The sequence below is a fragment of the Podarcis vaucheri genome, assembly GCF_965113315.1.
Source record: "Podarcis vaucheri genome assembly, chromosome: 17".
Taxonomy (NCBI): domain Eukaryota; kingdom Metazoa; phylum Chordata; class Lepidosauria; order Squamata; family Lacertidae; genus Podarcis; species Podarcis vaucheri.
Genome location: NC_138755.1, coordinates 5352039 through 5365987, shown reverse-complemented (window position 1 = coordinate 5365987; position 13949 = coordinate 5352039). Strand labels below are relative to the sequence as shown.

General features: G+C 49.8%; 1 protein-coding gene across 1 annotated transcript in view; it reads left to right on the top strand.

Moving 5' to 3' along the window:
- Positions 1-13649, top strand: part of ITIH6 (inter-alpha-trypsin inhibitor heavy chain family member 6) — a 32791-nt gene extending 19142 nt beyond the window's left edge. The window contains exons 7-15 of the mRNA XM_082205381.1: positions 140-256; positions 1991-2162; positions 3702-5522; positions 6139-6165; positions 8121-8150; positions 8666-8716; positions 8809-8922; positions 9851-10231; positions 11266-13649. Coding sequence (XP_082061507.1) covers positions 140-256; positions 1991-2162; positions 3702-5522; positions 6139-6165; positions 8121-8150; positions 8666-8716; positions 8809-8922; positions 9851-10231; positions 11266-11501 — 2949 coding nt within the window. The 3' untranslated portion in view covers positions 11502-13649. The remainder of the gene's footprint in view (positions 1-139; positions 257-1990; positions 2163-3701; positions 5523-6138; positions 6166-8120; positions 8151-8665; positions 8717-8808; positions 8923-9850; positions 10232-11265) is intronic.
- The last annotated feature ends 300 nt before the right edge of the window (positions 13650-13949 follow it).

Sequence of the window (13949 nt, the reverse complement as noted above, 5' to 3'; positions counted from 1 at the left end):
TGGCTCGGGGGCCAGTTAAACGACCCCTGTGGGCCGCTTGTGGCCCATGGACCTTAGGTTGCCGACCCCTGGATTAAATGATAGTGCGCACCCTTTCCAGAGTGACCGTTCTACTTCTCTCTCTCTCTCTCTCTCTCAGATCTACAATGGCTACTTTGTCCACTTCTTTGCCCCGAGGGGCTTGCCCCCTGTGCAGAAGGACGTGGTGTTTGTTATCGATGTCAGTGGCTCCATGTATGGCACCAAGATGAAACAGGTGAAGTTGCAAACAGGAAGGGTCCCTTTCCCCTGAACTGGTGTCTTTGTCTTGGCACATGTGCCACAGTCCAGAAGGAAAACATGGGTTGTTATTTCCCAAGATGCACTTCTTCTAAGTCCAATTTCCTGGTGCTTATATGCTAGAGTTGGGCTCAGGACCATGCAAGAGTTGAATGTCAGTGTGAACAGGCTGTGTGAAGACAAACAGAAGTGAACTATTATGGCTACATTTTTATCCCACCCTTCCTCAAGGTGGCATACATGGTTCTCCTCCTTCTCCACACAACAGTCCTGTGAGGTGGGCTAGGCCAAGAGAGTAACTTGCCCACAGTGTCACTGTGCAATCTTCATGGCTGTGTGGGGATATGATCCCAGTCCTAGCACTACATTACACGGATAAAGGATTATCCATTTTAAATGTTGAATCTAAACTTTAAATGTTGTTGAGCTGGATTGATTTAATATTTTCTAACAACAAATGTTGAGCTCAAAGTGACTGACAATAATCACACAATAACATTAAAAAACAACAAACAAGGTAATCACTATAATTTCAAACGCAATAGCTGATGAAGCAAACATGAAATTCATCAAAACAATTAGTGCAATTCAGTAATGTCAGAGCATTACCAGCTTTTTATGCTGTGTGCAAAGGAAGAAGCACCTCACAGAAAATGGCTCCTCCAAATTTTCGGCAAATCTCCTTCTTCCCATTTGGTCTGCTGCACCAAAGCCTGCCCCATTCAGCAACGTAAACCTCAAGAGAAGGGTTTGTGGGGACTCGGGAACAGTCACCCTTGCTGTGACTGTTTTAAAATGTTTTTAGATGTTTTTAATTTTAAAAAATAAAATCTAATTGTATTTGTTGCTTGCCACCCTGGGCTCCTTTTGGGAGGAAGGGTGAGGTAAAAATTCAATAAAGAAGTAAGTAAGTAAATTATGTGTGGCAGTCATTACCTGCTTTGTGGTTTTTTTTAAAAAATATATTTATTAGAGTTTCCAATTTTTTACAAACAAAAAGAAAAAAGCAAACATAAAAACATTAAAAACACATAAATTTCATAGCTTATTTTTTCATAACTTGTTTCCCCGACCTCCTCATACCTTCCCTTCTTGTATATCCAGTTCAAATTATTTATACAGCAAATCCTTATCTCAAAGCATTACAGCTTAAAAAGAAAAAGAAAAGAAAAAGAAAAAACCTTATTTTCTCTCCAACATCTTAGATTATTGTAACTTTAAATTCTTGCTTACAAAAAAAACACAAAAAACATTTTATCATAATTACAGCTTGAAACCACTTAATTTCAATCCAGCATCATTCAACATTCCTTAATTTTACAATATTTTTGTAAATAGTCCTTAAATTTTTTCCAGTCTTCTTCTGCCGACTCTTCTCCCTGGTCACGGATTCTGCTAGTCATTTCTGCCAGTCCCATACAGTCAATCAGCTTCATCTGCCACATTACCTGCTTTGACTCATTAAGCATAGCTAATACTAAAATTATTCTGAACTTGGAACTCTTTGCACATGGCACCTTCTTGAGGAAAAAATGCAAGTTGCAGGATGAGGCGAGTGTCGTGCACTTCACAAGTCATTAACCCTGAGCTGCAGATAAGTTGCATGGACCTGAGTCTGGACAGGTTCAAAGAGCAGCCCCTTGCGGCTTGGGAAACATGGGTCACCATTTACTTAAGCAGATGTTTTATGTAAGGACGTTTTCTTCCGCAGACCAAAAAGGCCATGCATGTCATCCTGAGCGACCTCCACCACGATGACTACTTCAACATTGTGACTTTCTCGGACGCTGTGAATGTGTGGATGCCCAGCCATTCCATCCAAGCTACGCCTCAGAATATCCGGAAAGCCAAGGACTATGTCAGCAAGATGGAAGCAGACGGATGTGAGTTCTGGGCCGGCCAGGATAATTGCTGGGGGGGGGGGGGCGTGTTGCTGGTATTCTGGTCCTGGAGTCCAGGACACAAACAGCCATTGGGGTATTGGGAAGAATGCTCCATATTTGCTCTCTTGAGATCTGCCTTCCCTGTTCTTACACACAGGAGCCGAAACGGGGGTAGATCAAAGCTGCCAACCCTCACTTTCAATAATAATAATAATTTTTAAAAAAATTATTTATACCCCACCCTTCCTGGCCAGAGCCGGGCTCAGGGCGGCTAACACCAATAAAATCACAGTAAAAAACAAAAACAAACATGATAGGGGAAAAAGAAAAAACCAGTTTAAAATACAGGTTAAAATGCAATTTTAAAATGCAGCCTCATTTTAAAAGTAACCGATAAATCCAAGACCATAAGGGGAGGGAAATGTAAGGGTCAGACTGAGTCCAAATCAAAGGTCTGTCTTCAGGGGCGCCGACTTATAAAAAATATTGGGGGGGCCCATATCGGGTCCTGGGGGAGGGAGAACGTGAGACCCCGCGCAGCTGCTGCTCCTGCCTCAAGGCAGCGGGTTGGCCGGGTAGGCGTCGGTTCCTTGCTTGAGCAGGACCCCCGTGCCTGCCTGCCTTCTTCCAGGTAGACCGGGTAAGAACCTGTACCTCGGTTTAGAAGTGCTAGGCGGCCGCAGGCAGGCAGGAAGGCAGCAGGCCAGGGTGCGTGGATGTCCCATGCCTGCCTGCCTGCCTGCCTGCCTTCTTCCAGGTAGACCGGGTAAGAACCTGGACCTTGGTATAGAAGGCAGGCTTGCAGGCAGGCAGGCAGGCAGGCGGCTGCTGCTGCTGTTCGGTTGGTGGCTCCTTTGCTTTGCTTGCTGCCGCCCAGGCCCCGGGAGCCACAGAGCCAGCACTTTCCCCTCTCCCTCGGTGTGTTTGTATTTGCGTGTGCGTGCGCGCGGCGAGCGAGTGTACCTCCTGCCTCTCTCTCCCTCTCTCTCTCCCCCGCCGTGCAATCTCCTCGGGACTCTCCAGTCCTTTTGATGTCGCCGCCCGCCAGACTTTACACGAAGATTCGCGCACTAATAATTTTCTTAAATTATTGGGGGGGCTCTGCCCCCCCAATCAAATTTTTGAGGGGGCTCGGGCCCCCTCAGGCCCCATGGAGTCGGCACCTATGTCTGTCTTGCAGGCCCTACAAAAAGTTGTCAAGTCCCGCAGGGCCCTGGTCTCTTGTGACAGAGCGTTCCACCAAGTCAGGGCCAGTACTGAAAAGGCCCTGGCCCTAGTTGAGACCAATCTAACCACCTTGCGACTTGGGACCTCCAAAATGTTATCATTTGTGGACCTTAAGGTCCTCCGCGGGGCAAAACAGGAGAGGCAGTCCCGTGGACACGTGGGTCCTAGTGCCCAAATTCTCCCCTTTGGGTGTGACTCTTGAGCCCAGATTCATAGCCATCTCTGGGTCTATCCCTTCCTTTAGACACCACTGTTCTTCTCAGAAAACCTAGGAGTCCTGTCTTATGATTTCCCGGGCCTTCTGCTCCCTAGGGACTGATATCAACGCAGCTCTGCTTGCTGCCGCCTCCGTCTTCAACCGGAGCTCTCCAGTGGCGGGGAAAGTTGTGAAGGAACAGAGAATCCCCCTGATCATCTTCCTGACAGATGGCGAGCCCACCTCAGGCGTGACGGCCGGCAGCCGCATTCTCTCCAATGCTCAGCAGGCTCTGAAAGGCACCACCTCACTTTTTGGCCTGGCTTTCGGCGATGATGCGGACTACGGGCTGATGAGGCGCCTGTCGCTGGAGAACCGCGGCGTCGCTCGGCGCATCTATGAGGATGCCGATGCCACTCTGCAGCTGAAGGGTTTCTACGACGAGATCGCCAGCCCTTTGCTGTATGATGTGGAGCTGGCCTACCTGGACGGGGTGGCACAAGACCTCACCCAGAACCTGTTCCCCAACTATTTCCTGGGCTCCGAGCTGGTTGTGGCCGGGCGGGTGAAGCCAGGGGCAGCAGAGCTGCGGGTACGCACCACAGGGCACGGCCAGGAGGGCCCCCTGAGCCTGGAAAACGACATCTCTGCCAACGCCACGGAAGCTGCTCCCTTTGGCTGCTTTGGGGATGCCAACCAGATCAGTCGCTTTGTGCAGAGGCTTTGGGCCTACTTCACCATTCAGGACCTGCTGCAGGCCCGGTTCCGAGCCAATGACACAGCCGCCCGCCGCCTGCTGACTGAAAAGGCCACCAACCTGTCACTCAAGTACAACTTTGTCACCCCCGTCACCTCCCTGATTGTGGTGCGGCCAGATGAGGACAGAGAGAAGGGCCGGCCAGCGAAAGCTACTACCAGCCCTCCTGGGGTGACTAGAGCGTTCAAGGCCACCCCCACAACATTTGGGGTTTCCGCTGCATTGGGGCTCTCTAAAGTGGCAAAAGCCACACTTGCCCCTGGAGCGACCAGTGTCCCCGTGGTTGCAAAATCCCCAAAGGCCACAGCAAGGCCAGGATCTGCTCCCGCTCCCCTGGTCCCAGTGGCAGCAGCTAGAGTCACGAAAGCAGGCAGAACCACGTCCCCACCGTTTGCTGCCATGACTGCCGTCACTCCCGCCACTGCCTACATTTCCCCAGTGCCTCCTGCTCCCGGTCACACCAAAACGGCCAAAGCTGCCACACCAGTTCCAGGAGTGACTGCCATGTCTCTGACTCCTGCTGTCAGCCGTGGGTCTGCTAAACCCCCCAGAGCCACAGCCTCCCCAAGGGCAACCAGGCCGCCCATCAAACCCCCCAAGCCCAGCTCCACCAGAGCTGGGAGACTGAAGGTCACGCTTCAGCCACACTCCGTTTTGGAGACTAGAGGAACAGCTGTTTCCAAGGTCCTGTCAGGGACCGCCAGCACAGGGCACGGCAGGCCTCCCACAACAGGGCACCCGCCTGGCAGTGCCAAGGTCCTAGGGGGTCAGTCCAGTCCCTGGGAGCAGCTAGAGATGACACCAAACCCTGTCACCCAGCACCAAATGCCCACCAGCTGGCAGGCAAGTACTGCCAAGGTGGAGGCCGGGAACGTTCCCTGGAGTAAGACAACAACTCCCAAAGGTGGGGCAGCCGCAGAGATGCACACTGACAGGCCCCCATGGAACAGCACCATGCCTTGGGGCACAACATCTGGAGCTACGCCCCTAGTGACTCTGGGAGCAGAGTTGGAGAGTAAAAGCAGGGTTCCTGGTAGCACCACCGCTGCGCCAGACATCAGCCTCCTCCTGCTGCCCGGGGAGTCTGAGCTACGCTCAGCCACCGACCAGGACACAGAATATGTGGAGTCATTGAACCCGCCAGCTGTGTATAGTTTCGTGACACCCCGGGGACACGCAGGTAGGTGCAAGGAAATAGGAGTAGCTTTGCATGTTTCAGCCTTCCTGTGCCATCTGCAACCTATTCTACACCTGACCAACACTTGCTTCACTTCCAGCATCCTTAATCCAATTGTCATGCTGCTGCTCTCCCAAGCACTGGGTGGGCTACGGGCCTTGCTTGAGGAGGAACTTGGCTTGGTTCAACACTCATAGGTCTTAACAACTCTTTGGCTCTACCAGCGTTTGGTGTCACCTGTCCAAAGATCCAGCTGTGTGGTCTCTTTCTTCCTTGCTCTGTCTCTCCCACCTTAACCTGTGCTCTAACTTTACCATCTTTCTCCTCATTTAGGACCTATTGCTTCCCCCTCCCCATTCCTTCCTTCTAGCCTGTGCATCCTTCCCAGCAGTCTGGCTTTCCCCCATCTCCTGCTGCTGCTCTACATTCTTTGGGATGTTGTTGGACTCTTAACTCCCATCAGGCCCTGGTCAACATGCCCAACGGCTGGGAATGATGGAAGTGGAAATCCAGCAATGTCTAGAGGGAGTCACATTCACTGCCCATGTTCTATGCCATCTTCTTCCCATTCTGCTCCCAAATGGTTCAGGCTCTCACCTTTTGTTTGTCTTCTCCTCAGAAACTCTGGATTATGAAGACTATTCAGGTAATTCTGCCATCATAGTCACTCACTCGGAACTTTGCGGGGCTGGTAAGGTCATCATATTTCCTATTTTAAAAGGTTTTATCAGATTCCAGTCCTCCTGCCTCTCTGGTGGTTAAGAGATGTTTTTAAGCTGGGAATCAGGGCTGGCATGAACACAGGGCCTTGCCAGTTCTTTCTTTCTTTTTACAGAAAAACCACTTGGATATTAATATGCAGCAGCTTCCCCCCAAACTGGTGCCCTACAATTGTTTAGGACTGCAACTCTCTCTGCACCCACCCAGCATGGCCAGAGGTCAGGGATGATGGGAGCTGCAATTCAAAACATCTGAAGGGCATCAGGTAAAGGAAAGCTTGCATATGGGAAAGTGGCACTTGGCCTCGATACGATACGATACAATATCTTTATTGTCATTGTCCCATACAGAACAATGAAATTGAAAAATCTACATAAGACATTCAAAATCCCCTAAAAACTCTGAAACCCCATTTTAAAATACAATATACTATAGAGACTCCTTATACTGCGTTTAGAACCAGAATTGCATTTGGGTAGAAACTGTTTCTCAGGCGGCTAGTCCTGGTCTTTATAACCCTGTACCTTCTTCCAGAAGGCAGAAGCTGAAAGAGATCATTTCCGGGGTGTGTACTATCCTGCGTTATCTCTGCACCTGACAGCATAGATTTGATCTAAGGTGGGAAGAGTGCACCCAATTATTCTCTCCGCAGTCTTTACAACCCTCAGAATGTACCCTAACATGGTAATAGTACTTGCCAGAAACTCGGGCTTGGCATACAATTCTGAGATTACTAGAACAGCCTGAAATGGGGACATTTTAAAGCCTCTCCTTAGAAATGGGAGGCAAGAAGTATACCCCCAGTCATACCACTTCCAGGCTAACCAGAAGGCTGAAATTTAATATACACGAAGCCCCCATGTCATACCCAGAGCCTGAAAATGGGCCACGTCTGTAATGGTTCTAGGGCTTGCTCGTGCGTAAGGCGGTGCAAACACCTGACTGGATTGCCTGAGTGAACCTTTTCTGTCCGGACAGCCACTCACCCGTGGCTGTCTCAATCGCTGGCAGAATCCGTCAGTGGGCGTTTCTTAAACTTCTTCCAGCAAAGAAGCTCTTTGACGCCTAGTCTCCTCCTACTCTCTCTGCGCGAAAGCCTTCTGCGCAAGGAGGGCGTAGGCAGTGGAGGACCTCTACTCTTCCCGCCGGTCCCCGGCAAGGAGTCATGGCACCGCCTCGCCGCTTCCCCCATCTGCCTCCCTTCTCCACTGGTGCTACGCTGATTCTCTTCCCCAGAAGATGGGCTGCCTCTCCCAATCCCGGGACGCTCTCTGGAATCCCTCTGGATTTTGCTCTCTCCCTCCGGCACTGATGGCAGTTCCCTGACAACGTCTTTGTATCCAACACTCAAAACACAGCACAATAATTTTCTCTCATAAGGGAGACCAGCCATTGCAGCACCAAGCAAGCCAAGCCCAATATCTCACAAAAGTGTGTGTGTGTAAATCCTGTTCAGGCATGGATTTGTGGGGAGGGGCCAGAAATCATTGGTCTATGCCTGCAGAATGCAAGCTCCATTTACTAGCATTTGTATAAGACTTCAAAGCTGCTCAAGATAACTTCAAACTGATAGTATTTGGGAAGTCGTCGTGGGCTTCCAGGCAGGTAGTGCTTGGAGTCAGGCCCATTGTAGTCGCCTGCTCCTGGCTGAAAAGCAACAGCACTGTTCTCTTTCTATCCCACAGCAAGCAGCACAGATGTTTCAGTGACTCCCTTGGGTTCTGCAGGGAGAGATAACTATTAGCAATGACAACTGAAGGGATTCAGAGAAATGCTGGGCTGGCTCAGCCCCTTGGGAAAGGGGGTTGAGGGCAGGGGTACCAGGGGAGGTTTGCTTCCAAGGTTTGCCCGACTCCTCTGAAAATAGACTTTCCTTTGCAGATTTCTTAGAAGAACTGGACGGTGATTCAGGTACATCCCTGCAGGGTGGGTGCATAAGGGCAGCAGGGCTGATAACTGGTGGGTCCAGCGAGGTCTTCTGTCGGACAGGAACGGAATCCGAAAAGCCACTCAAGTCTGGGTTCAGCCAGGCTTTGCCCATGGCCTGTAGCTGCCTTTGTTTTGTCCTGGCTCAACCACCACCTGCCAAGATTTCATTCTGAATCCACCCTTCCCCACCTGCCATCTTTTGCCCTCTTTGCCCCGCCTTGGCCCGAGGTGGTGGTGGTGGTGGGGAGGTGAGCATTTTCAAAATAAACAGCTCGATCCTGGCTGTCCGATCCTTTTCAACGTCTGCGCTGCAGCAGCCCATAGATGGGCCAAGACAGCTGATCCAAATCCATTTGGGTTAGCTGCTAGGCAAAGAGGCAGAGCCTGTACCTTGGCCCCAAAATCAGATGTGTGGTGATACTGGCTGCCCAGATACGCTGAGAGCGCTGCTTGATGACCAGTGGGTCTAATGCTGCTCCTTCCATCTCTCTTTCCAGGCTCCTTGGTAGGTTCATCTGACCCTGGCTTCTTCACCTTCTCCTCCTGGGGTAAGGCCATCTTATTCCCAGGCATCCAGATTCCCCTGCCTCCCTCATTTTTACATTTAGCATCTTACACCCTTGTTTGTTTTTCCTTGCAGTGGATGGAGACCCTCACTTTGTAGTAAGGTTGCCACATTCACTGGGGAACCTGTGCTTTACTCTGGATGGGTGCTCAGGCGATGTCCTGCGCTTGGTGAGCGACCCTGCAACAGGTAAGGGCTGCAGTGCCTTCTGATCAACATGGGGTGGGCTTGTTCAGAACCAACCCAGAGGGTTCCAAGAACAGAAGGGTAGGTATAGCCAACCTATTGTTTTCAATAATTTTGGCATTTCAAGCCAGGCACATGTGCCTGCAAGCATATGCAGCGTGTCTACCCATGTGTCTGCAAGCATATGCAGCGTGTCTACCCACCCGTCTCCATCCAACCTGGACAACTTTTAAAGAACCTGACAGTGCCTCTGAGGATGTGCAGATAATTTATCAAGAGAATCAACATCTGTTAAAAACGGATCTAGGACTCAGTGCCTTTGTACACTACAAAGTGCTTTTCACCTCTGATGGGAAGCAAGTACAAACAAAAAATGGCAGGAACTGGGCAGGAAGAGAGAATTTTAGCTAGTTGACAAATCCTGGGAGTAAGGAGGTATGTTCCTGTTTAGATGCATTGAAAGCAGTTAAAGCAACAGGCATGGCTTACCCCCAAAGAATTCTGGGAACTGTAGTTGTTAACAGTGCTGAGACCTTTCACACTTACAGTTCCCAGCCCCCTTAACAAGCTACAGTTCCTAGGATTATTGGGGAGACAGTAGGACTGTTAAGAGCATTATAAGAATGCTTCCAGTGTGGGATGGCTGTGACCAGAAATACGTTTTGGTTTAGTGGGCTGGTTTAGACTTGCAGGCATGGGAACCCTGTGGCCCTCCAGTTGTTGGACTCCAACTCCTACTGGCACCAGCCAGTCTCACCAGTAGCCAGGGATGATGGGGCTTATACTGGAGGCCCACAGCTTCCCCAGCTCTGGATTAGAGCTGTTGCAAACCAGAACACCTGGGTTCTGTACCTTCTCCCTCTAGGTGGGAAGTGGGGAAACGGAAAGACTGTTCTTTCATTACAGAGTGCTGCCTTCCTTTGCCCCCCAGGGTTGTCTGTCAACGGGCACCTAATGGGGGCCCCTTTCAGGCCAGGCCACGAGGAGCGTCCCCGCACCTACTTTGATGCCATAACCATAGCAGTGGAACACCCTCGAGTTGGCTATGTGGTCAACGTAACACGGAAGGGCGTCACGCTCCATGGTGAAGGTGAGCTGGTGTTGCCCTTTGCCCAGCGGGCTGTAATCCACAAGCCCCAGCTGGCAATTTCTGTGTGGCCTGAAGCCAACGTCACCGTATGGATTGGTCACGAAGTGGAGTTCCTGGTTCTTCTGCATCGCTACAGTCACCCCACGGCCCTGCAGCGGGATCATCTCGGCTTCTATGTGGTGAACAGCAAGGGGCTGTCTGCTTCAGCAGGTGGCTTGCTAGGTGAGCAACTCCTCTTACAAACGCAGCTTTTAGGCTGCTAACTAACACCATCCCTCTTCCACAAGCAGTTTGATGCAGGTTGCATCTGTGGCAGGGACCAGAGAGCGCTAGGGTTGTATTGCCCTAGTCCAGACTGCAATGCAATTATTTAGGAGTGCCCTTACTCTACCTCCCTATTTGTAAAAACAGTTGAGTGGAATAGGCAATTTTCATAGAGAAAAAGAGCAGGGGAGGGGTTAATGCCCCCTTCCTCTGTGCTATGGTCCCACTCTGGGCCTCTCCCATACACAACCTGCCACAGTTGCTGCAAGTTATAAAAAAGAGAGAGGAGGAAGGATTCAAAGATGCTTTTGCAGTCGCATATAACTTGATCCAGAGTAACTAGAATGCAAGCTCTTTAAATATAGTACCTTTTGCAATTTTAACTTCAATATACCCAAAGCAAACTCTCTAATCTTGCTGGGAGTTTTATCCATCTTTTGAAATCTCCTCTCCTTCCTTTCCAATATGATCCCCCAGGGATCACAGTAGCACCTGGTGCCCTCCAGCCACCGCTGGATCCTGGATTCCACCTTCCAGCTTCCCTGACCATTGGTCATACTGGCTGAGGCTGATAGGAGCACCAGGCTCCCCCACCCCAAACGTGTTGCCCACTCCACCTTCACTTAGACCAGCAGCCCCTGTCACTTCAGTGTCTACCCTTCAGAAAACCCCAGATTTTTAGGACAGAAGGTATTCCTAAGCAGCAAGTAAAGCTGCAGATGTGTGGGGAACTTTTGTCCTTCCAGCTGTTGCTGAACTTCATCTCCCATCATGGTCGACCATACTTGCTGGGGCTGCTGGGAGGTATAGTTCAGCGACAGGAGCTGGAGGGCCAAAGGTTCCCCCCACTTGCTGTAGAAAACGAGATCTGTGCTAGACATGAGCGTGGTAAGGCTAGTTTGACTGGATGCTTCATCAGTCTAACTCCCCACCTGCCTTTTCCTGACCACACACATCATGTGCTCCTGTTTTGCCCATTTGCTCTTCCACAGGCCAGTTTCAGAGGGACATCATCAGGCTCTCCCCAGCCCCCACTGAAGGGGAGCGAGCAGCATGGATGTGGAGGGGCTCGAACAAAGTCTTAGTCACCGAGGTCACCAAAATACTGAAGGATTCATCCTGGAGGGCACATGAGGCACCATGCTGGCTGCTGAAACGCAAGGATGTGGAGGGGCTGTTGGGGGCTCCCTACAGCTCCTACGTAACCTCCAACCTGCTGGAATTGTGAGCCAGCCATCTCTCACTCAACTGGGGTAGCAAGCGACAAAAGTCCAGGACTTTCCCAATTCCCAACCTCACCCCCCCCCCCAATCCTTACGTGACAGGGATGGTGTGGAACAGGAGAGCCTGTTGTCTCCCTCCCAGGACCTTTGCAGTAGATTCGGGGGGGTGGAGGCAGGATAGTTTTGTTTTGTTTTGTTTTAAATGTCTCTCACAGTGCAGACATGTTTAAAATTATGCCCTCATTACACTGTTTTATTAACTTCATATAGAAAAGGACAGTGGATTTATCACCAAGGTGTCTCCTCATCAGTTTGTGCAGGGAATCCTGAATGGGTAACTCATTCCACAGGAAAGGCTGTGCAAATTTTCAACATCATCATCCTTGATGCTGGGAGTATATTCACTTTTTCTCTCCCCCCTCCCCTGGCAAACTTTCCAGCAGATATTTGGCCCTCCAAAACCCCAAATTGTTAAAAAACAGCAGCACAGTCAAAGGTAGATTTAGCGGCAGACCGAAGCCTGCCCTAATGGCCTATGAAGAATAAGGGCTGCCTGTCCCTTTTGCAATAGTTGCCTATTCCAGCAAACACACCGTGGCCTCTGCTCTTTTCAACACTAGCACACTGTTGGAATAGATCTGCAGGAGAGCCACTTACCAGTGGTGGGTTCAGAAACCTCGATGGTTTCATTGGTGCAAAGTGGAGACAAACCAGCTAGCAGCTATGCAGAATTCTGCTTTGTGCTTAATGCGGTTATTTAAAAGTCCTGCAAAGAACCATCCCTTTTCTTTGGAGCATTTTGGCCAGAAGTGTGGCACCATTAAGTCTTGAGAACTGATCTGTGAAAAGGAGAGTTCAGTTCCAGGATGAAGACGAGGAGCCAAATCTGGGAACAACCCATGCAAGATGCAAACCTCTTTTCTAACCGACAGCAATCTATTCAGAGCCGCAGAACAGCAGAGAAGAGCAACCCATTCAGGACACCCTCCTCAGACCTCACCTGGAGTACTGTGTCCAGTTCTGGGCACAACAATTCAAGAAGGACACTGACAAACTGGAACGTGTCCAGAGGAGGGCAACCAAAATGGTCAAAGGCCTGGAAACGATGCCTTATGAGGAACGGCTAAGGGAGCTGGGCATGTTTAGCCTGGAGAAGAGGAGGTTAAGGGGTGATATGATAGCCATGTTCAAATATATAAAAGGATGTCACATAGAGGAGGGAGAAAGGTTGTTTTCTGCTGCTCCAGAGAAGCGGACACGGAGCAATGGATCCAAACTACAAGAAAGAAGATTCCACCTAAACATTAGGAAGAACTTCCTGACAGTAAGAGCTGTTCGACAGTGGAATTTGCTGCCAAGGAGTGTGGTGGAGTCTCCTCCTTTGGAGGTCTTTAAACAGAGGCTTGACAACCATATGTCAGGAGTGCTCTGATGGTGTTTCCTGCTTGGCAGGGGGTTGGACTCGATGGCCCTTGTGGTCTCTTCCAACTCTATGATTCTATGATCCTCTGCTGATGGAGAATAGGTATCAGGTTGTTCAATAGTTAACAGGAAAGGGGGTGCTGTTTTAAGGTGGCCCTTCTCACCCCTGTACCTTGGAAGCTACAAGTCAGGGAGCCCCAGTAGGCTGTGCCGATTTATTCTGCATTTTAATCCCTTAAATGACATGTCAATCCCTCCGCTAGCTATGATGAGCCCCACTTCTGTACCAACTTTCCCTTTGCACTAAAGGGCCAAACCAGAAGCAAACAAGGCTGCGGTGGGGGCAGAAGGGCAGCAGAACCAAGAAAATGGATGTGAGGGATTTAAAGTGCATCAGCCTGGTCTCTGCACAGGAATGGCTAGAAGGCCTCTTCCATTCTCGCCCCCATAAAATTTCTGATTAGACCCCAACAATGTGATAGCACAGACAACAGCAAACAGGCAAACCACCACCCCCATCACTCTAGGAGCCCAATGTCTCCCAGTGATGCTGTTACATTACATACATTCATTTTTATTTATTGGCTTTATGTTCAGTAAGGCTGCCCCTGAATATTGCAGCCAAGAGCCTCTTTCCCAGAAGCCTGAGACCAGCTCTGGCAAGACAACATTCTCTTTTCATGTGTTAAATTGTATTTTACAATTCATACAATAAAACGTAAATGACTGTTGAGGGATAGCTGAATGGTACCCAGAGTCTGGACTACTGCCTGGCAGGAAATAAGACTGCACCTGTAGCAAGCCACTTGCAAAGGTCTATGTTACACACTGCATACCCCTCAAAAATACAACATCAAATGCAAAAGGATCAGCCTGCTGTTTCTATGCAAAAGGGACAAGAGGCAAACGAGTATTGTGTGCCCCTGACACAGATAATGTTATTCACCACCTGCCCTGTTATAACCTACTTAAGCAGAAATAGGATTTTAGCTGCTGCTTTCATGAATTTCAAATATGGCTGAACTGAATAT